The sequence below is a fragment of the Panthera leo genome, chromosome B4, assembly GCF_018350215.1.
Source record: "Panthera leo isolate Ple1 chromosome B4, P.leo_Ple1_pat1.1, whole genome shotgun sequence".
Classification (NCBI taxonomy): Eukaryota; Metazoa; Chordata; class Mammalia; order Carnivora; family Felidae; genus Panthera; species Panthera leo.
This window is the reverse complement of record NC_056685.1, coordinates 14,368,111-14,390,147: the sequence shown is the minus strand read 5'-3', so window position 1 is coordinate 14,390,147 and position 22,037 is coordinate 14,368,111. Positions and strand designations below refer to the sequence as shown.

The 22,037-nt window shown below is 36.0% G+C and overlaps 1 protein-coding gene across 5 annotated transcripts in view; it reads left to right on the top strand.

Moving 5' to 3' along the window:
• The window catches only part of MINDY3 (MINDY lysine 48 deubiquitinase 3), a 101,094-nt gene that overhangs the window by 22,404 nt on the left and 56,653 nt on the right, over positions 1–22,037 (top strand). For 4 of the 5 annotated variants that reach the window (XM_042944995.1, XM_042944996.1, XM_042944994.1 and 1 more), the window contains exons 4-8: positions 710–886; positions 4,164–4,215; positions 5,091–5,205; positions 7,843–7,916; positions 8,780–8,859. In XM_042944995.1, coding sequence (XP_042800929.1) covers positions 710–886; positions 4,164–4,215; positions 5,091–5,205; positions 7,843–7,916; positions 8,780–8,859 — 498 coding nt within the window. Of the gene's footprint in view, positions 1–709; positions 887–4,163; positions 4,216–5,090; positions 5,206–7,842; positions 7,917–8,779; positions 8,860–22,037 lie in introns of those variants that run through there. The other variant, XM_042944998.1, reaches the window with a different exon arrangement.

The window sequence follows — 22,037 nt, the reverse complement described above, 5'->3', positions numbered from 1 at the left end:
AGCTCCTATACCCATCTCCCCCTGCTGTTCCTGAAAGTTTCAGGAACAGCACTACTTTTGGGGAGTGATACTGCTTGAAAAGAGGAGGTGGCTAAGGTTCCGGAAGAAATTGAACATTTGTGCTCCTGTCTATAAAAGTCTAATGCTCCAATCACTGCAATACAGCATCGGGAGCCTCTATATTATACAACATAACCATGATGGCGTCTGCTAATGTAATGAATTTGGTATTGTGTGTGCTGATGGTGTGTTACCTCCTAAGCCTTACCCCTGTGGGACAAGGAGATCAAAGACCTTAGACTCATTCAGAAATGAGGAAAAAACTAGAAGTCTCAGCAGGCCCTCACATTGTGCCTGGTTCTGCAGTAGAGGGACCCTCATGGCTTCAGTGCTCCCTTCACAGCCCAAGGAAGGGGAGCGATCAGTATCGGGTTAGTGCAGGGAACTTCTCTCTCCTAAGGTTTAGTTCTTACTTTTTCAGGATTCTTTTTCTAATTAATGGCAATATTTAATAGTAACGACACTTTAACCCTCAAGCACATTGTTGTTCCAAAACGTAAGACTATTTATGCTGGGGGAGGAGTCCTCCATCCACTTAAAATGGTTTTCATTATTAAATTAAAACATTCTTACTGTTGTTACCCATGACAGGATTTTTTTTCCTCTATTCAAAGAAAACCATCATAACTGGTACTTTGGTTATTTTTAGAGGAAGAGCGGAAGGAACTCCTTTGTCATACCTTATGTGATATTTTAGAAAGTGCCTGTTGTGACAACTCTGGAGCATTCTGCCTGGTTTCCTGGTTAAGAGGAAAGACAACCGAGGAGCAGACTGCGGGCATTTCTGGGAGTCCTGCAGAATCTAGTTGCCAAGTGGAGCATTCTGGTAAGATCTATTTTTTACTTCCCGGAGGAGTTTCTTGTACCTTTGTTTTAGTAAAATTGTTGAAGTTTTTGAAGGAAAAAAAAAAGGTGTAAAATCTCCTAACACATCTCGTTTTTAGTCCCTGCTTAATTCAGGAGCCTTAGTATTTTTCATTTCCCTTTCAATTCTTTGACCTACCGGAGGGCAATGGGGCCTGTTTCCCTTGTTGTCACTTTTGGAAAAAAGAAAGGAAATGCATCTCTTAAACTTTTTAAGAAAGTTTTAGTTAATGTCTGCTTGATGAAATTTTGAGCTTTAGAACTGTCATTTAGAAAAGTTAAGGAACATAATCCTACATACTTTAGTTTTAGATGCCTTAGCGTTGTGGGGTTTTTTTGGTAATGGAAAAAAAGGGGTTTTAGGGACATCAGAAAATTTCTTAAATACCTTTAGTTGTTTCTTAGAGCAAAGGTGGGGACATTGTTCTTTGTTACATATTGTTTCTTTCCTCCTGAACTTTTTGGATATTACTCGATACAGTCTATACGCATTATTTTAAGGTAGTTTTAAGTAAGGGTTTTAATTATTCCTTCATTTAAGTTTTTCATTATTGAAGATTTCTCTTTAAATAATAGCTATTCTTATTCATAAAAATATGTACCCTGTGGATTTTAGCCTTTGAAAATTCTTATTTAATTGACCTTAAAACTGCCAGAATGAACTAGTAAAGTGGAAACTTCTGATAGTACTGAAGCTAAATAAAGAATTGCTTTTCTGTTTTTCTTTTCAGGAATTCTCTTGCTAGTATGTGACTTTTGATAATTGGTAGCTCCACGTGTTTATATTGAATAAGTGACTTTTTCTTCCTATGATGCATTTCAATAACTATCATCTCTGCAGAAACTGTTTTTAAAGAAATTATAAACGTGATTTATAGAGAGTAAATTTTGATTACTTGTGATGTACATCTTCATTTCCATGTAGGATGATCCCTCAGGGACTATTGTCTCCATGGGCTGAAATGACTCTGATGTGTCAGCATCTTCTTTCTCCTACTTTTGCAGTTACAGTTGCAAATTCTAACAGTAGGACATTTGCCAGGAACAGTTTTAAAAAATTTGAACCGTTGAATGACTTTTCCTGTTTGGTTCTTTCAAACTTAGCCTTTCAAAAAGAATTCAACATACTTTTTGAATTGATGATGACAGTAGAAGAAAACAAGTAGAAAATGTTCACAAGGACGATAGTAAAAAAATCTTAAGATTGGTTTTAAGATATTTTCCAGGCTTTACTGGGTTGCATGGAAGCGTGTTTAATAGTTGCATTTAAGGACATTAAAATTTTGACAGAGGAATAGTTGAACTAATTAAAACTTGTTTTAGAGAATATCTGCTTAAAGCCAATCTGTATATTAATATGCAAGAAAATAGTAAGGTCTTATAACGTTTCTCGTTAGTATTTTAGGGGTACGCGATGTGCTTTCTATGGGATATACGGTACATTTCTGTAGTTACAGGTTAAATTGCTCTAGGTTAAATAGCCTCATAACATATTAACTTTGGTACTTCAGTAACTAATTTAGGTGGGCATATTAGATTTAATTCCTCTTCAAAAAACGTGTCTTAGTAGTTTTCCAATTTCCCTTGCTTCATTTTAAGAGTGGACATGAAATAAAACCTTGTGTTAAATCTGTTTTTAGTACTGTAAAAATATGACAAGTTTTTTTAACTGAAAATTTGAGAATTTGCCATAGATGTTGACAAATGCAAAAAAACTGAAAGTTTATATTTCATATAACAATCTGTTTTACCTGTTCTTTCCTTTATTCCCAGCTATGTTCTTTTTCTTGTGTTATATATTTTTCCACCATCCTGCCTGCTAAGCTTTTTATTTTGCTTGCCTCTTTTCTCTAAATTACTATCTTTATGTCTACTTTCATAGTGTATATCCAGTAAAATTATTTAAGTGGTCAAGCACTGCAGAACAGTTAGTACAATTTGGAAAAGATTAGGCCGAATTTTTGTTTTATCCTGAGATTTTACATGTGAACTGTTTTCCCTCTTGTCAATATTACATTCTGCACAAACATTAATTTCATTGGCTTGTGTGGTGTGTGTAGTTTTGGCTTTTGGTAACGCACACTTGTTTGCAGTAGTGAATGCTCAGGTTCAATTTCAGTTTGTTTCCCCCACAAATCAAAAAGTCACTGAAATTAACCTATTTGGACTTGTGAAGATTTTTAAAAACTGTTGGAAACATTCGAAAATTAAAATGATTTTGAAAGGATGGCCTCATGAGACATTTTAAATTATAAATCAAAAATCCTAATTTTGAACTCCTAATAAATCCATTTCTCTCATTCTCTAGTGAGAATTAATATTTAAAAGTACTAATATTTGCTTTATAAAATTTTTGTGAAATTGTGCATTGTGATAGAGTAGGCGTTTTGATTCATGTAATGACATTTTTAAAGAGAGTATCTTTGTAGAGGGAGCCAAGACTGGCTTGATTCAGATCTCAGCTCTGTCGTTAGTTACATTTTGCTCCAGCGAGGCTCCTTCTTTGTGCCTCAGTTCCTTTTCTGTGAAATGGGGATAACAGGGTTGTTAGAGGATTCAATGACGTAATACCCGTAGCGCTTTTGGAGAGGGGCCTGACACTTAAAGTGCTGCAGAGACATTACCTTGGATTTAAACGCTGTCTTTTATTTACTTTGGTTTTTTTTTTAATTTATAATTGTGCTGTGTTAATAATCATAATCTAAATAAGTTACTGAAAACTTCTCAACAGTTGTACAAGTAAATGAGGAAACAAACTTAAAGCTGTCTTTGAACCTGTGTAGTTTCAAAGTGCTATGCCTTTTTATAACATTTGTTTAACAATTAAACATTTAACCTAAAGATCTTATATGATGAAGGAGGAAGATTAGCTCTTTTTCTTGGATCTATGAATTGAATATTTAAAAGTGCAGGACACATTCCAGTGATGTGTGAAGCACTCTGTCAGTAATTTTTCATGTATTATAAACTATCCTAGTGTAACTGAATCGAAAGTGAAGGTTTATTATTTAATCCCCCTTCCACATTCTCAGTATCATATCCATTTTAGTTAGAATCATGGTAACTAGAATTTGAAATATAAATTTGTGTTACAGTAAAGTTGAAAATAAACTGAGAATTTTAAGGGAGTAAGGAAACAGGGAAAATTTTGATTGCTTGAAAGTATTTACAGCCTGCTGTGTGTATCTTGTGTCATTTATTTGCCATGTGGAGTGCTGAAAAGTGTCTTTTATGTATAGCTGCCTTGGCTGTCGAAGAGCTTGGCTTTGAGCGATTTCATGCATTAATTCAGTAAGTAACATTGGAACATTTAAAATACTTACCTTGTGGACACATTGCCATTTTAAGTCTGTTCATACCATGGAAAGGTACTTAGATTTATATACTTGAGGATTCGTTTGTTACCAGTGTTTTTGAAATAATAAGTTATAAAAGTTTACTTAAATTACTTGATTCCTAAATTAGCTAACTACCAAAATATACTTTTTCATAATGTGAAAATCTTCTCCATCGTTAGAATGAAAAAAAAAAAAATCATTGTAGCTTAATGTTTCTCTGACCTGAATGAATGCAAAGAATTCTAATAGGATAAATATTTGAATTATTATTTCTTATTTGCCAGATTCCTTCTAGGATTTTTGTTAAAAGTGCTCGTATTTTCATTAGAGCATTAAACGTGTTAATGTGAAAGGTAAGGATGGCCGCATTGATAGAATTACTGGTGGCATTTGCAATATGACGTTAATTTCTCTTAAAAGAGGCCACAAATGTTCACCTTATCTTTGGTATTGAGATATTTATTAAATCATCTTCAGCCTTTACAGAGTCAAGTTTTCTTTTTTCTTGAACGCCTTTTAGAGAGGGCCACTCCATTCTTTAAATATGTATAATTATTGTGGAATTTATTGATGCCAGATAGGTCACCCAGGTGATGAAGCGTTTCCTTGCCACATAGGCATTCTTTTTAATGGTATATATTTAGGGACGTTTGTCAGCAATAGCTTTTGCTTTTATGGCTAAATACGTATTTGAAAATTTGAGGCACTTACAGAAATCTCATTTGTATGTTCACAGTTTAATGTATAAGGCGATTTAAAAATTTTCCCATTTGTGAATGTCCTCGTTCTCATCATAGTACTAATACTTAATTCTTTTTCCCCCCCCAGAAAAAGATCATTCAGAAGTTTACCTGAATTAAAGGATGCTGTCCTGGACCAGTATTCAATGTGGGGAAACAAATTTGGAGTATTGCTTTTTTTGTATTCTGTGTTACTGACAAAGGTTTGTTTAAAAAGTTACCTCTTCTGGCTTTTATTAGTTTGAGTTTAGGACTGTTTCTCCTGCTGTGATGAGTAATTTTACTCTTGATACTGTTTGTAAATCAATACTTTTTCTAAGCCTGAGTAAAAATCTCTTACGCTACTAATTATCAAGTTCTCTGTCTTCACCACTCACTTAGTACCTATGCACTTTGATACTTATTTTTACCCCTGATCTTCTTTGGTACAGGGGTAATCAATAATTTTCTAATTATGAAATGGACTCAGTTCTGAATTTTGTTTTCTTTCATCCTAGTATCTGGCATTTGACCCCTTCCTGCCTTCTAGAAGCTCTTTCTGACCCTTAGTCCCTCTCCTAACTTACAGATAAATCACGGTGCTGGTTCTCTTTTTGTACTGTTTCATGAGGCCTCTCCCCCCTTTTTTTTGATAGCTTCATTTTCTTCTTTACCTGTTATCTCCTGCTCTTTTCTCTCCCCCTCTACATTTTTATATTCTAAAAATTTTCGGTCCTTGTCAGTAGACATCCTTTTTCTTTTATGGGCATTTTATTTTCTCAACTTACTTTTATGTGGTTAATTCCAGCGTATATACATCCTATCCTGACTTTTTTCCCCAAGTGCCAATCTCCTGTCTCCAGCAGCACGTTAGTTGAGTATCCTGCTAGATTTACCATGTCTGATAGCAGATTTCTTTCATTGGACAGATGTTTATTGGGCATTGACTCTATGTTAGGGACTGGAATTATAATAAGAGATACATTTTTTTTAATGGTTCCTCTTCAGTACTGTAAAAATAAATTGACACTTTTAATAATTCCATTATGGCAGTGGTTTTTGGTGTTTGTTACATGTACAAGGCATGGGGGGGAAAATAGAAATGTCTCAGAAAATGTCTGAGTTTGGGGGTTCTGTTTCGGTAAATTCAAGGACAGATTTTATATGGTAGGGACTATGTGGTGGTTATAGGGTCTTGATGGATAAGGAAAAGTTTTCTAGATGGAAAAGCTGTGGGAAGATTTTGTAAGCCATGGAAACAGCAAGTAAAGTCATATGGGTTCGGGGTATGACACCCAGAGAACTATAAGGAATTCAGTGTCGCTTGCAGCATATTTTACACCAGAAAGGCAACTGGGGACGATGAGACGGCGCATCTATATAAAAAAAGCTCAGAATGTGAAGGCCCTTGTATGTGCCGTGCAAAAAATAATTGTGATTTCATCTGGCCAAAATTAGAACAAAAATTTTGAATACAGGAATAACAAGATCTTTTTGTTGATAAGATTCCTTAACTGGAGCTAAGAGTTGTGTGGAGAGAGTCTGTATATGGCGTAGAAGGCTGGAGTCAGGAAGGTGAGAAAAGTGGGCACTGAATAGCCGAACGTGAGCTAGAGCAGTGACTGTGGAAATGGAAAAGACAAGGAGCATGTTGAGAAGCATGTTCTAAATTTGGAAATTTAAAAACATCTTAGGAGCATGTCTTAAGAGAAAGAACCAAAAGTATCTCGTAGTTGGTGAGATGTGCCGAGTGGCCGTGGCCATGAGGGTGGCACCTAAGATGCCTGGGCTCGTAGGAGTTGAGCTTTGTTCATTATTTCCCCGGTGTTTTATACTCAAAACTTTTGATACCTCCTCCGTCTCTTGCCCTCTACAGCCAATAATCCATCATGTCTAATTGTCCTTCTTTGTGCTGGTCTTTGAAATGATGTCCCCTCCCTCACCAGTGATGATGTCACTTGTTCATAGTACTCATTTTGGCTTTATCATGGGCTGCTGCGTGTTGTTTAAAAGGAAGCAAGTGTAAGACCTCATACTTGTTTGTATTCTCCTACAATATTCAGGCCGTCATTCAGTATTTGGATCGTTGATGAATGTCTTTAATCCTTAGAAATAGCCTGTAATTTGATAGAACCAGTGGTTAGAGTTAGGTGAGTAGCACAGTGAAGGGCAGTTTATCTTGGCCTTTTCCAAGTTGATGAGGTTAAAATGCCCAGGTCTTGGACTTATCCAGACCTTTGACGATCTGGATGCCCTTGTGAGGAATCAAAAAATATCAGAAAATTGGTTTTTAAGAAAATAAGAAAATTCCTGCCCTCCTAGTTTTACATTGTATTTTGTCAGTACATTTAAATTACTGATGTTTGTGAGAATGCAAAATCAGAATTCTGTTTTCTTTTATGCCAGTTATACCTTTTGTATATTTAAATTACCTATGTTTTTTAAATGGCCCAAGCAATCACATCAGATGCCTTAGCGGGCGTATTATTTAGCCTGGAATTAAGTGAATATTAACTTTTGGATTAAATAATTTTCTCCTCCTTCCTCCTGAAACTTAAACATTATCTCTCATCATGCTGACATGAGATCTGTTACCCATGAGTCCGTCAGCACTCTTGATATACAGCCCATGAAAGAAAAGATATTCTTGGAGGAGCTACTTCTTACCATTAGCATCTCAAATGCCCCCCCCCCCACCCCCGCCCCCCGCCCCACATCAAATCTGAGTAACTTTGGGGGAGAAAAGTTACTTAAATAATTGTGCTTTATTCTTTTATAGTAAAAAGTGATCAGTTTTTAAATTACCGTAATATTCAATTTTAGTTTTTAAAATAAGCCAATGAATTTCTTGATTCCTTTAGGGCATTGAAAACATAAAAAATGAAATTGAAGATTCAAATGAACCTTTGATAGATCCTGTATATGGACATGGCAGGTAATTAACTAAAATCTGTTATCTCCCTACCTACACGGACTTAAGTTTTTAGGAACTTGACTTTAAGATAAAACACTCCTGAGTCAGATAATTTTGTCTGTCAGTGTTGACACCATAAGGTATAGAAACTTGAGCAACCTTGTACTTTACGCATTGTTTGCTTTATATATGAAATGTTGATTTCCACTTCAGGTTTACGTATGCATTGCATCTATTACGGCAAAAATTTTCTTTTAAGATGACAACAGGGGTGTTTTAACAAATTCTGCTGTATGTTTCACTTATGAAATTTTTTAATGGATGAAATTTACTTAGAAATAAGTATATCCTTAACTATTTGTAAATGCTTTCCTGTTTGGGGGAAATATTTTCTCCTTACTTTTCTCTGAAACATCCTCCCCCAACACATACCCGAGTTCTTAATATTTCTACTAAAATCAATGAAACAATGATAGTTACCTAAGTCTTTCTCTTTAGATCTTTGCCTCAGAGGTTAAAGTTAAATCAGCCATCAAACAAAAAATAATAATTATGTTTATATTTATAAAGTATTATAAATATCAAGCAAATTATTAGTCTCATCTTTTTTTCGTCCACTAAAAGGTGCCGTGTTGGATAAAGTTAAGTGTAGTTGAACGTATAGCACAATAGATACCCATGTGGTGATACACGTAGTGATGCATTTAGCAAAGCTGTTGTTCAGTTGAGCGTATAAAATAAAAATGTAAGGTTTTCTCTAACTTTGTTTCTTAACCAACATAATGTAATGTAAGTAGTCATTACTTTATGCCTTACCATAGGGATCATTTGATTTGAAAACTAGTTTATTCGTATTTTAATTACTTTTAAATTTTTATTAATAGCCAAAGTTTAATTAACCTCCTACTGACTGGACATGCTGTTTCTAATGTATGGGACGGTGATAGAGAATGCTCAGGAATGAGTAAGTATATTTTTTGCTGTGTTGATCTCTTTTATGACTGCTGTTTCACTGGAGTACAGTTGATTGTTATTCATGTATTTAATGGCTCTGCATTACTTAGAGGTAAGATAAGTGCTTTATATATAAGAATCCTTACCTGTTTTCAAGGCACTGTCACTTAAAGAGTATGGAGTTTGGAGACAGACACACCTGGATTCAAATTCCAAGTGTAAGACTTCAGTCAAATTACTTCTCAAGCCTTTAAGTTCTTTCTAGTATAAAAATGGGATTGTAAGACTCATTTCATTAGAAAAGTAATAAATCTCTTATTATCTATAAATCTGGTGCATATTTATCCAGTGGTATCTATAAGCCTCAGACACTATTGGATTTTCGTAAAATTGAGGAGAATTACAAGTATTGCAGTTTTGTGAGGGTAATGGTTTTTCCTGTATTACATGTAATGTCCATAATTTCCTTTAAAATGCTGGGTAGATGTAATGTTACCTGAGAATTTTAAACCACCACCCCATCCACCACACCTCCATTTCTGGTCTCACTTTTTTCTCTGCTGTAGCTTTATATGTTCCCAGGGACGTTTAAGTGAAGCCACGTTATTGTCCAGCGCATCCAGTTAAGAGCTGATAAATAATTCTGAGTAAAATTCCTTTCAGTTGATTACTGAGTCATTCTAAATTCAGTTATTTCCTTACTCAACTTATATTAACTGCTGTGTACCTCTTTTTGGAGTATGTAGCATAGGACAGGAAGCTTCTGTAGTTTCTATACTTTACAGGGAATTTTATTTCTTTCTTCTATCATGGGATCAAACTGTCACCAAATGATAGAAGCAAATATGGTTGAGAAAAAATGTCTTTCTTTTTTCTATAATGAGATGAAACTGTCACCAAATGACAGAAGCAAATATTTTGCTTTTTACTCCCATTTAAATGAACGAATCTTGTTCTTAAATTTGAATTTTTCTTAAGTTTTAGAAATAGGGTTATTTAACAGAAATAGTTATTTAACAGAAACACGAAAGGATACAATATTAACATGGGCAAGGTTAGTAAAGATTATAGAATTTCAAGTTTAAAAGCACATTCGCACAATCCATCCCTTTGTTTTACCATTTAAGGAATATAAGAACCACCTTCCCTCCATACATTGTATAAAATATTGCAAAATTAGGATGCCTTGATGGCCCAGCTGTTACACATATGATTTCGGCTCAGGTCATGATCTCAGTTTGTGAGTTCGAGCCCCACATTGGGTGAGGATGAACCCCGCATCGGGTGAGCCTGAGCCCTCTTTGGGTAAAACACAAACCCCGAGTGAGTCCCGTGTCTGTCTGTCTCTTTCTCTCTCTCTCTGTCTCTCTCTCTCTGTCTCTCCCTGCCCCTCACTCACTTGCCCCCTCTCTCTTAAAAAAAAAAAAAAAAAAAAAATACTGCGAAATTATTCATTTAATATTTAGTTAGAATGAGAACCTAGTCTTGCTGATTTCTGAAAGGACAAAAAATTTATGAACGAACAAACTACACGGGTTGCCTTGCTCTGTTGTTTGTAAGTGAGCCTGTCCTGTTCTTGAACCTGCCCTTCTGATTCAACACTGAAGGCATTTAATCCTGCCAGTTAAAAGTATGTCATTCTTTCTTGAATAATATGCACTCACCCACATGACTTCTCCACACCCCTCTTTTTCCCTTCCCCCTGCGGTTTCCGGGGCCTGAAGTATCTTCCATCATCTCAGATGATCAGAGAAGGAAGGTTCCTGCTCCCCTTTGGTTGAGGGGTCTCCGCCTCGCAGCCCCTGTCCTCGGTGCCCCTACTGGGCTGGGACGCGTAACTCTGTCACCTGGACTTGGGTGTGTTCCTCTGGCTCTTGATACTGGTTATCTTGGTCCTCCTCTCTCCTTCTGCAAATTCTCCTGCGCCCCTCCTACTCCCAGAGCCAGACTGTGCTTTCTGTCTCCCTAGGCCTTTCCTCACCTACCCTCCCATAGGCTTTTTTTCTTGCCGTAAATTCATTACTTTCTTTATAGAATATTAGTCACTTACACAACTTTTGGTTCTTGATGTGTACAAATTCATTGTTTTCTGTTTCTTGAAATAGTAGTTTCCCAAACTATTGTTTTGCTCTGAATTTTTTTCAGTATAGTTTAAGTATCAAAACCAAGCAATGACTTTGAAGTAATTATCTTGGAAAGGAAAATAGGTCATATTTTTTTCATTTTCCCTTAATTGTTAGCAGTACTGACTTGATCTGTTTTCAGTGACCAAACTTAAAAATCTATACTTTATTCAGCATTTATTGGATGTTTTTCTGATGTGACAACCTGCAAGAAAGTTGCAATATAGGTAATATATGAAGAAAAATTGTAAGTTACTAGTTTTAAAATACTTAGGCAAGCTACTTTACTTCTAGCTTCTGTTTCCTTGGTTATAAAATTTGGAGGTTTAATGCCCTCCTCAAAGAGATGTTGTGACAATTAAGATCAAATTTCTAAAATGCCTTAACTGGCCCACGAGGAGAACTCAGCCTTCCCTCAAAAGCACACACACCTAATTGGGGGAAACAAGAACGTGCATGTAAATGACTATAATGCAGTGTGAAATGAAGCATGTTGAAAGAAACTGTGGCACAGCTTCAGAGGAAGGAGAGAACTTTTCCTACCATGTTTACGTTCCTACCATGTTAAACAGGGAGACTTTAAGTAGGAGGTAACATTTTCATGGTGGCAGCTGGAATGAGTGAGAGGGCATTTTGAGGAAAATAGCAGGTTGTGTTTGGGGCCTGGGAGGCAGACAACACTGAGGAGACCCCAGGTTCTTAATCCTGACTACACATTACCACTTGAGGAACTTAAAAATAAGTCAGTGCCCAGGCCCCCGCCAAGAGTAAATAAATAAATTAGAGATTCTTCATGGTAGAGATGGGACATGGTACTTTTAAAATTACCCCAGAATCATTCTGATGTGCAGCCACATTTGAGGACCACTGGAGGAGAGCACGGCACCTGTGAGAGAGACCAGTATGAGGAATGATCATAAACGTGGGGCTGAAGAAGACCTCAGGGTTCTTGATACTAAGAAGTTGACGTTTTAGTTGGCAAACATTAGGAAAAGAGTCATTGAAGGCATTTGGAAGGAAGAAAAGAAGAGCAACTAGTATTTGTGTGCTTTGTGCTAAGCAGTATGTTTTAGATGTGTGTTTTCTTAACTTTGATGGAAAGATACAAAAATTGAACCTTAGATAATTTAGTAATTTCCCAACGTCAAACAGCAGAGGCATCAAGTGCTTCTGACCACATCCACAGCCTGTGCTCATTCCACCATATCACCTTCCGCTGTAACCCTGCGCCTCCGTGACAGAGACTATAGGAACGTAGAACCCACAGCATCCAACTGATTAGATGTGCGGGGGTAATGGACAAAGGACCGGTAGGTTTTCAAATAAAGCTTCTTGAAGAAATGAACACATGAAGGAACATCATGGCCACTTGACTTGAAAGTCACTTGGTGTATTTTGGTGTCAGAAAAAATCTCTGGCCTCAAGTATTTGACTTTCTTTGAAGAGCAGGTATAGCTATCGATGATTAAATGCTTATTAAGCAGCAGTGGGGAACGTTTATTTAACCGTACTTAGTACTTAATGACTTCATTCTTATAAGTGTTCTATGAAGATCATAGAGTACAGGAAACTACGGCATAGAGTGCTTAAGAATCTTGCTTCGTTTCACACTAGCAGAGCTGAGATTTGAATGACAGTAGTCTGATTCCATGTAACCAGCATACATAATCATTATGATAAACCACCTCTTAAACTACGCTTAACAGAATCTTGAGTGCGATAGTAAGTATATAAGATGATGTGGTAGGAGTTCATCTTGTAACATTCATACCCTGAGAGGTAATTATTTGCCTCATTTATTGAAAGAAACAGATTTTGAGAATTTAATCCAAAGATATTCTTTTTTTAATAAATGTTTTTAACATTTATTTATTTTGTTTTGACAGAGACAGAACGTGAATGGGGGAAGGGCAGGGAGAGAGAGAGAGGGAGACACAGAATCTGAAGCAGGCTCCACACTCTGAGCTGTCAGCACAGATCCCAATGTGAGAACCATGAGATCATGACCTGAGCCCAAGTCGGACGCTTAACAGACTGAGCCACCCTGGTGCCCTTAATCCAAAGATTCTTGTCCGTGATACAGAGTTAGTGAATGAGCCACATGCTATATTTCTCATTCAAGGAGAATGAGGACTAAGACCAGGCTATGAATTGAGCAATTAGCTAGGTCTTTGCTTTTAAAAGAGCAATTGAGGGGGTGCCTGGGTGGCTCAGTCTTAACTGCCTTTGCCTTCAGCTCAGTCCACGATCTCATGGTTTGTAGATTTGAGCCCCACATCGGGCGCTTTGCTGTCAGTGCAGAGCCTGCTTCGGATCCTCTGTCCCCTTCTTTCTCTGCCCCTCCCCCTCTCATTCTCTCTCTGTCTCTCGCTCTCAAAAAATAAGTAAACATTGAAAAAAAAACTTAAAGAGCTATCGAGCTAGAAACCAGATCATAGGGAGTACATATTTTAGCAGCATAAGCAAGGTAGTTTTGCTGGCGAAAGAGGAAAAGAGAGGAATTGATTCCCATGTGGAGAGATGGTGCATTTAGGTTTTGTTTTAAGGAATGGAAGTCACTTAAGTTGTTCATTGGCCCAGGAAAGGGAAACCACCTTTAATCAAAGTAAATGGGGTCAGGGACAACAGTAACATTGGAACAATACACAGTTCTTCTAAAGCAGAAAGAAAGAATGTGCTAAGAAAAGAAGAAGGCATTTGAGGTGTTAAAGATTTAAATTGGGAGAATTTTTGAGATTTTGAAGTCTGCTGAGAATGAGTGGACAGGGGTAAAGTTAGAGGTATATAAAGGAGAGAAAGGGTTTGAATCCACTGCTTTAAGAAGGAATAAAAAAAAATGGGTGATGGGAGAAATTTTTAAGTGTGGAGTCAGCAGTAAGAGTAGGGATAAGTTTACATGAGGGATTTAGAGTGGGTCCAACCAGTAAAGCTGATAGGCTTTTTTCCCTGCAGTAATCATCAATCCAGCAGTAGCAGTTGATGAGAAAATGAGTATTCTGTATTATCCAGGAAAGGCCAAGAAGGCTCACTGAAAGATAAATAGGGCAGTTTTTTTGCCTTTATTTATTGAGGATATCAATGCTTGATCTGTCCTATATTATATAACATATAATAAACATTTTTGCCAGTTTGTCTTTTGCTTTAGTTTATGGTGAACATGTATATTGTTGTCGTTTGTGGCTGTTATAAAGAAATACTGCAGTGAACAGTTTTGTATATAAATCTTTCTGTACGATCCTATTCCTATAGGATTTCTAAAAGTAGAATGTGTGCTAAAAATTTAGGCATCTTAATTTTTGTTAGCAATAGCTTTATCAAGATAGAATTCACATACCTGTGGTACTATTTTTTTTTTTTTTAATGTTTATTTATTTTGAAAGAGCATGCATGAGCGTGAGCAGGGGAGGGGCAGAGAGAGATTGAGAATTCCAAGCAGGCTCCTCTCTGTCTGCAGAGCCCAATGCAGGGCTCCATCTCAGGAACCAAGAGATCATGACTTGAGCCAAAATCAAGGGTTCGATGCTTAACCAACTGAGCCATCCAGGCGCCCCATGTGATACTGTTTGTCCAGTTCATGGTTTTTAATATGTTCTTAGAGTTATTCAGCCATCACCACATCAATTTTAGAACATTTTTATCAGCCCAAAAAGAACCCTTTTATCTTTTGCAGTCAGTCCCCATAATCCCTTTGCCACTCAGCTCCAGGCCTACTTTATTTTCTGTCCACAAATTTGCTGAAACTGGGGATTTCTTATAAATAGAATAACCTATAGGGGCTCCTGGGTGGCTCATTCTGTTAAATGTCCGACTTCGGCTCAGGTCATGATCTCGCAGTTCATGAGTTCGAGCCCCACGTCGACCTCTGTGCTGACAGCTCAGAGCCTGGAGTCTGCTTTGGATTCCGTGTCTCCCTCTCTCTCGGCCCCTACCCCTCTCATGCTCTGTCTCTCTTTCAAAAAATAAATAAACATTTAAAAAATTAAAAATAGAATCCTACAGTATCTGATCATCTGTGACTGGCTTCTTTCACTTGGCATGTTTTCAAGTTTCATCCATGTTTTAGCCATATACCAGCTATTCATTCCTTTTTATTGGTGAATAATATTCCATTGTGTGGATAGGCCATATTTTATGTATTCATTTATCGATTGATGGACACCCAGCTTGTTTCCACTTGGCTGTCCTGAATAATGTGGTTAGGAGCATTTATGTACAAGTTTTTGTGTGGCTATACATTTTTCTTTTTTCTTTGTTATATACCTAGGAGTAAAATCCTAGGTAATATGATAACTCATATACTTAATCTTAGAAGAACACCTGTTAAACTGATAGATAATGCCAAGTTACCTTGTACAGTCTGCCTTACCAACTGCTAATGTGTCCACTTTGCTTCTAATATTGTAGGGGAGTTCCTGTTTTTCTGCATCCTGGCCACCTCTCAGAACCGTCCATCTTTAATATTATGTCATCTTACTGATAGTTGATAGCCTCTTTTAATTCACATTTCTCTCATTCCTCCTGAGCCTGTGCTTTATTGTCTTTTTGTGTGTTTGTTAGCTTTTAGTATTTCCTCTTCTGGGAATTGCCTCTTTCTAGCTTTTGGAATTTTGTGGGGAAGGACTTATTTTCTTTTATTCACAATTTCTAGGAGCTCTATAAATTCTTTGTGTGTTAAAAATGTGTTGTAAATATTTTCTCTCAGCCTTTTCTGTCTTTTAACTTTGTTAGTGGTATCTTTTATCATACCCAAGCTTTTCATTCTTAGGAAGATAAATCATTTCATCTTTTCTGTTATGGCTTCTGTTTTGTTTTTTAATTTTTTTCTTGAATCAGTTTTGTATTTCTCCCATCCCAAGATTAAACTAATATTTCCTAGTATTTTCTTCAACTGCTTTTGTAGGCTTTTTTTTTTTTTTTAATAATGTTTAGCTGTTTTGACTATTTGGATTATTTATTTATGAGTGGTGTGAGAGAGGGATCGGTTTTCTTTTTCCCAGAGAATTGCTTACTGTGCTTGCTAACTTGTCATTTCTCCACAGATGTGAAATACCCACTTGATCAAAGAACAGATTTTTCCCTGTGTATGAGACTTTTTTCATACTCCTCTATTCCACTAATCGGTTTGTGAGTTCTCTTGCCAAAACTACATTATTGCGTAGTTTTATAATGTTTTTGACATTTGTCAGCAAATGTTTCCTGCTGTTGAACTTTTTCAAAATGATTATAGCCATTTTTGTATTATCCAGTCCAACTGAACTTTTTTTCAGCTTTGTAAGTTTCAGTTTTTAAGAAATTTGTTAGAATTCGATTCAGGTTATATTAAATTTGTAGATTATTTTGAAGAAGTGACATCTTTACGATAGTAATCTTCCCATTTAGATTGTTATTTTTGTATCTTTAAATGACAGTGTATATTGTTGATCACAGTTCCCAAATCCAAGTACTTTATTCTACCTCAACCATTAAAACTATCTTTTGCTTCTGCAATAGAACACAGTAGAACTAGTCACCTAATATCACTTTTGCCCGCCCCCTTAGTCCTTCCCAGTGGCTGGTGTAGCATTTTACAAGCTAAATCAGATCATGATAGTTTCTCACAACCACTCAGTGACCGGCTTGCCCGTGCACTTAAACTCCTTAATGAAGGCTCTCAAATCCTTTTGTGGTCTGGCCCCTCTTTACCTGCCATCTTTCTTTAGCTTGCACTACTGCTTATATTTTAAGCCGAGCTTCTCTTTGACTTGGTTTGCCTGTATATCAGTTTTCTGGTGGTCTCTTTTCTGTCTTAAAGGCCTTCTGCTGTATTTGTGTACTGCTATTGAATGTATTGTACATTTATTATGTTCATTTGATAATTATTTTAATGTTTTCTTCATTTTATGGAATTGAGGTGGAGTCAGCTCTTATAAATCAGAAACACAGAGCTTGCTTGCTTGTTTTGTTTTTTTTTTTTTTTTTTAGAAATCAATATCCCAGTCTATCCAGGCTATAATTAAATAGTTCACTGAAAGTTGATGAACTCATGATACATAATCACTAAGAGAACCTGAAAATTAAGATCATTTTGAAATTTTAGTATTTTTTAAGTAATAAGAATTGTAATTAAGTGGCTAGGTGATATACAAATTTGAAGTGTTTGGTTTATCAGAATTTGTGTAAGAAAAGAGCACAAGTGCTTATTTTCTCTAAATTGTTTTACTTGTAAAAATACATGTAATTAGTTGGAGCTAAGTTGCCAGGTAAAATACAGGACTCCCAGTTAAACTGGAATTTCAGACAAAGAGTAAACCGTTTTTAGTGTAAGTATGTGACATTCAATATTTGGAATATAGTTTTACAAAAGAAATTGTTGTTTTTTTTTTTTATATGAAATTTAAATTTTAACTGAGCATCTTGTTTCTTGTTTTTTGGGGGTTTTTTGGTTTTTTGGGGTTTTTTTGCTAAATTTGGCAACCGTAGCTACGTGTGAACCTTGTAGCAACCTGACTTCTTAGGAATAAAACAAACAGTAACTGGGTTTGAAAAGCTCTTCGCTTTCAAAAATAGATTTCACAAAGTTCATAGCTCAAATTGTGTATATGTGTGCAATTTATGTCTCAGTAGATAGCCAAGTCTTTCTCAGTATTTTATCACCTTTTAGTTTAGCTGTTCTAACATCCTTGGAAATAAATCATTTTTAATTTTTCTCACTGCAAACTTTTTTCTTAAGCACTCTGCATAACTTGATCCAAGCTTATTTTTCAACTGTCATGAACCTGTGCTTGAACAAAATTATGCTACTTGTTTTTTATTTCTCTGTTCATACTATGCCTTTTGCCAAAGACTTATGTCCCTTCACATGTGCCTGTCTAGTCCTTCACTGCCTACCTCAAGTGCTGTTGTCCCTCCAGGGGGAGCTTCCTGAGTCTCACAGTCCAGAGTGATCTGTCCTGACCTCTGAGCATTTCGTTTTCATGGCACTTAACGCATTCTACTCTGTCACCTACTGTTTTGAGGGAGGGGGAGAGGATTTTTTTCAATTGTAGTAAGAACATTCAGCATGAGATCTATCTTCATAATGAATTTTTAACTTAAGATACCGTTTTAATTGTAAGTGTGAAGTTGCACAGCAGATATCTAGAACCTTCTCATCTTACATGGTTGCAACTTTATCTGGTGGGTAGCAACTCCCCATTCCCTACTCCTCCCAGCTCCTAGCAACCGTCATTCCACCCTGCCTCTATGAATCTGATGATTTTATTTTTTTATTTTTTATTTTTTTTCAATATATGAAGTTTATTGTCAAATTGGTCTCCATACAACACCCAGTGCTCATCCCAAAAGGTGCCCTCCTCAATACCCATCACCCACCCCCCCCTCCCTCCCACGTCCCATCAACCCTCAGTTTGTTCTCAGTTTTTAAGAGTCTCTTACGCTTGAATCTGATGATTTTAGATAGCCATCTAAGTGGAATCGTGCAGCATTTCTCCTTCTGTGACTTGTGTATTTCACTGAGCATAGTGTCCTCAAGGGTCGTTCCTGTTGCCACATATGATAGGATTTCCTTCTTTTTTAAGCCTGAGTCATACTCCATTCCATGTATGTACCACAGTATGTTGCTCCATTCATTAGTTGCTGGACTTTGAAGTTGTTTGAACATGTTGGTTGTTGTGAATAGTGCTGCAGTGAGTGAGGGAGCACAGTATCTCTTTGAGATTTTCGAAAGATTATCTCAAAAGATTTTCATTTCTTTTGGATTGAACACCCAGAAGTAGAATTGCTCTATCACATGGTAGTTGTACTTGTAATTTTTTGAGGAACCTCCACACTCTTTTCCGTAGCTGCCATACCATTTTACATTGCCACCAGAAGTGTACAAGGGTTCCAATTTCTATATATCCTTACCAACAGTTTTTGATTGGCTTGTTTTTGATAATGGCCGTGCTGACAGGTGTGAGGTGGTAACTCTTTGTAGTTTTGATTTGCATCTCTCTGATGATTAGTGATGTTGAGCATTGTTTCCATTTTCCATCGTTGGCCATTTTTATGTATTCTTTGGAGAAATGTCTATTCATGTTCTCTGCCCAATTTTTAATTGGGTGATTTGGATTTTTCCAACTGAGTTGTAGGAGTTCCCTATATATTTTGGTTATTAATCCCTTATCTTTACATGGTTTGCAAAGAAGGTCTTGTCTTCATCTCTGTATTCCTACTGGTAGCTTTGTATTCCTGCACTATGCAGCATTGTTTCTTTTCACTACTTGGCACTCAGAGTATGTTTCTTAAACAAGTGCAGTGCAGTCATCTGGTTTCCAAGTCAGCATCAAATTTAAAAGGCCCAAACAGGACTTTTGTAGATGGGCTGATGGTGGTGAGAAGTGACACTTGAAGTGGAAGAGAAAAGGGTAGAATGGCAAACCAAGGAATATAAAACTGTGTGTGTGTGTGTGTGTGTGTGTGTGTGTGTGTGTGTGTGTATGGTCTCACTGACTGAAGCAGATGGGGTTGATAAGGACTCTGATCATGATTAATCTGAAATATGAAGCTAAGAAAACAAAGTTAGAAAATTCTCAAATATAATGACACAATTATTAGGATTTTCTGCAAATGTAAATTGACTTCTTTGAGACTTACTGAGACAAGTCTTATATAAGTAAATTCTATAAGTTGTAATATGTGAGGTGAGTATATCCTCACTATATTTACAACTTTGTACACTAATAAATATTCTTAAGGATGCACATTAGCTACTACAGATAAAAAATTTAAATATTTAGTCTAAGGAAATAGGAGTAGTTTTTAAATATTATCATCCAAACTGCATGCCTAAACATGTGATTACTGACCTAATCTGAATAATTCATTCCCCAACAATTACGAACAGCTGGTTCGCCATAGCTAGTAGCATTAAGTTACAAATATATTCTTTGAGACATTTGTTTAAAATTACAAGGAAATCGATGATGCAATATCTAATCATAACACTAGGTGGTGATATCTGATTTTTAGAAATTAAAGTGTGAAAATGTTTCTCAACATACATATTCTTCTTTGAACTTGAAAATAAATCTAAGAAGGAAGAGGAGGGGAAAATTTGTAAGACCGTAGAGTACCATTTCTGCTTATTTGGGTCACTCACCCCCACTCCCTTTTTTTCCTTTGAATGCTATAACTCAGTGATTCAGGTGTTTTTTGTTTTCGTGCTTTTTATACTTTTAAAAATGATTGAAGATCCCAAAGAGCTTTTTCTTGTATGGGTTATAACCAAATAATGATCAATATTTTTCTTAGAAATTAAGACTTAGAAATTTAAAAGATGTATCAATTCATTTTAAAATGACAATAATACATCCTTTACTTCTCAATATAAATAACTGTTTTCCAAAATAAGAAGAAAATCAGTAAGAAGAGTGACATTGTTTTAAAGTTTGCAAGTTCCTTCAATGTTGAGGTTATTAGTAGACATTCTCATATCTGTTTATAGATCTAGTCTGTTGAGATATGACATGTCATTTGGCCTCTGGAAAACTTCACTTTACTCATGAAAGTTTAAGAGCAAAAAAAAAAAAAAAAAAAACAACAAAACAGGCAATTAATGTCCTTTTATGAAAATCATGTAGTCTCTAAAGGGTCTTGTGGATCCCTAGGAATCATAAATGACAATTTGGGAACTATTGCTATACCCTCCTGGTACCTGTAAGAAACTAGTGAAAAATATATGTATATTCTCTTAATTTTGAATTTCCAAATCCAAAAGTTTCAACAACCAGTTCTTGGCTTACACTGTCTGAATGTTGTACTTAAGGATACATGGTATGACTAAGAATTGATATTATTACATTAATTAATAAGGAAAACACTATATCTTAACAGAAAAGTGGATAAAACATGACCAGGTGGTGAAAAGGAAGCAAAGCTGTGTGTGTGTGTGTGTGTGTGTGTGTAGTATTTACAGTGGACATAATTTTGAACCAGAAAAAATGCTTTGTAGAAACATTTATGGATCCAAATACTATTGTAGTTCTACGTAATATACCTCAACTGAAAGCTATAGTCTGTAAAAGATAAGATCATCACCACAGTTACATCTTTGTTGTGAAATAATCACTTGTCTTCATTTTCTGAGCTTTGTCAGTTCTTTCTTAACCACATCCATGACATCACCTCTCATCTCTATGCTGATGATGCCCAAAGCTCTGTATCCTCCCCTGACCCCTCTTCCTTGTGTTCCTGAGCCTTAGTTGTGTATCCATCTGTAGCTAGAAGTCCTGAGGTTTCCTCCCTTCCAGCTTGCCTAAACCAAACTCATGTTCTCTCTTGATACCACTTTCGGAACCTACTTTTTCTTAACTCTATCAGTTAGTCACCATTTGTCAGATTCCCCAGGCTAGAAACCTTGAAGGAAGGTTTGGCATATTCTTCACCCCTTAAATACATTGATTTTCTTTATTGTTGATAATTCTTTCTTGTTTCCTCTGCCTTGAATTTCCTTCGTATCATCTTCTTGGCCTGGAAAAAATTCCTACATATGCTTCGAGGTTCAACTCACATGTTGTCAGTTCTGTACACCTTCCGTAATAAATAAATAGATGTTCTTTTATCACTTTTAAGATGCATTGTGTATGTGTGTGTGTAAACAGTGAAGACACAAGTTTTTTCTTCTATCTCTCTTGATAAATTTAGCCTTTGTAAGGCAGATAACTTGTTCTATTTGTCTTTATTTCTGGAGTCTTAAGCACACTGTGTTTATTTATAGGAGTCAGGAATGGAATCAAATTCCCATGTTTTAAGTATTCTACAAGTAGGTTCACTGATGATAAATTTTATGGATTAAGATTAGCATATTCATTTGTTTTTCTAAGTCAAAACAATGGATATTATTGAGTATCTCTTTTTTCTTTTTGTCCGTAACTCCTTGGTTTTCAGAGAGAAAAATGTCCTCATTTTAAACATTAACATTGAAAATAAAGTTCGTAAAGACATTTAATGTACATCTGGATATCACATCACCCACACAAACATGATCTAATGGCATTTGATAATAATTAGTAATACGATGATTTGATGGAACTCTTAACAGTAAATA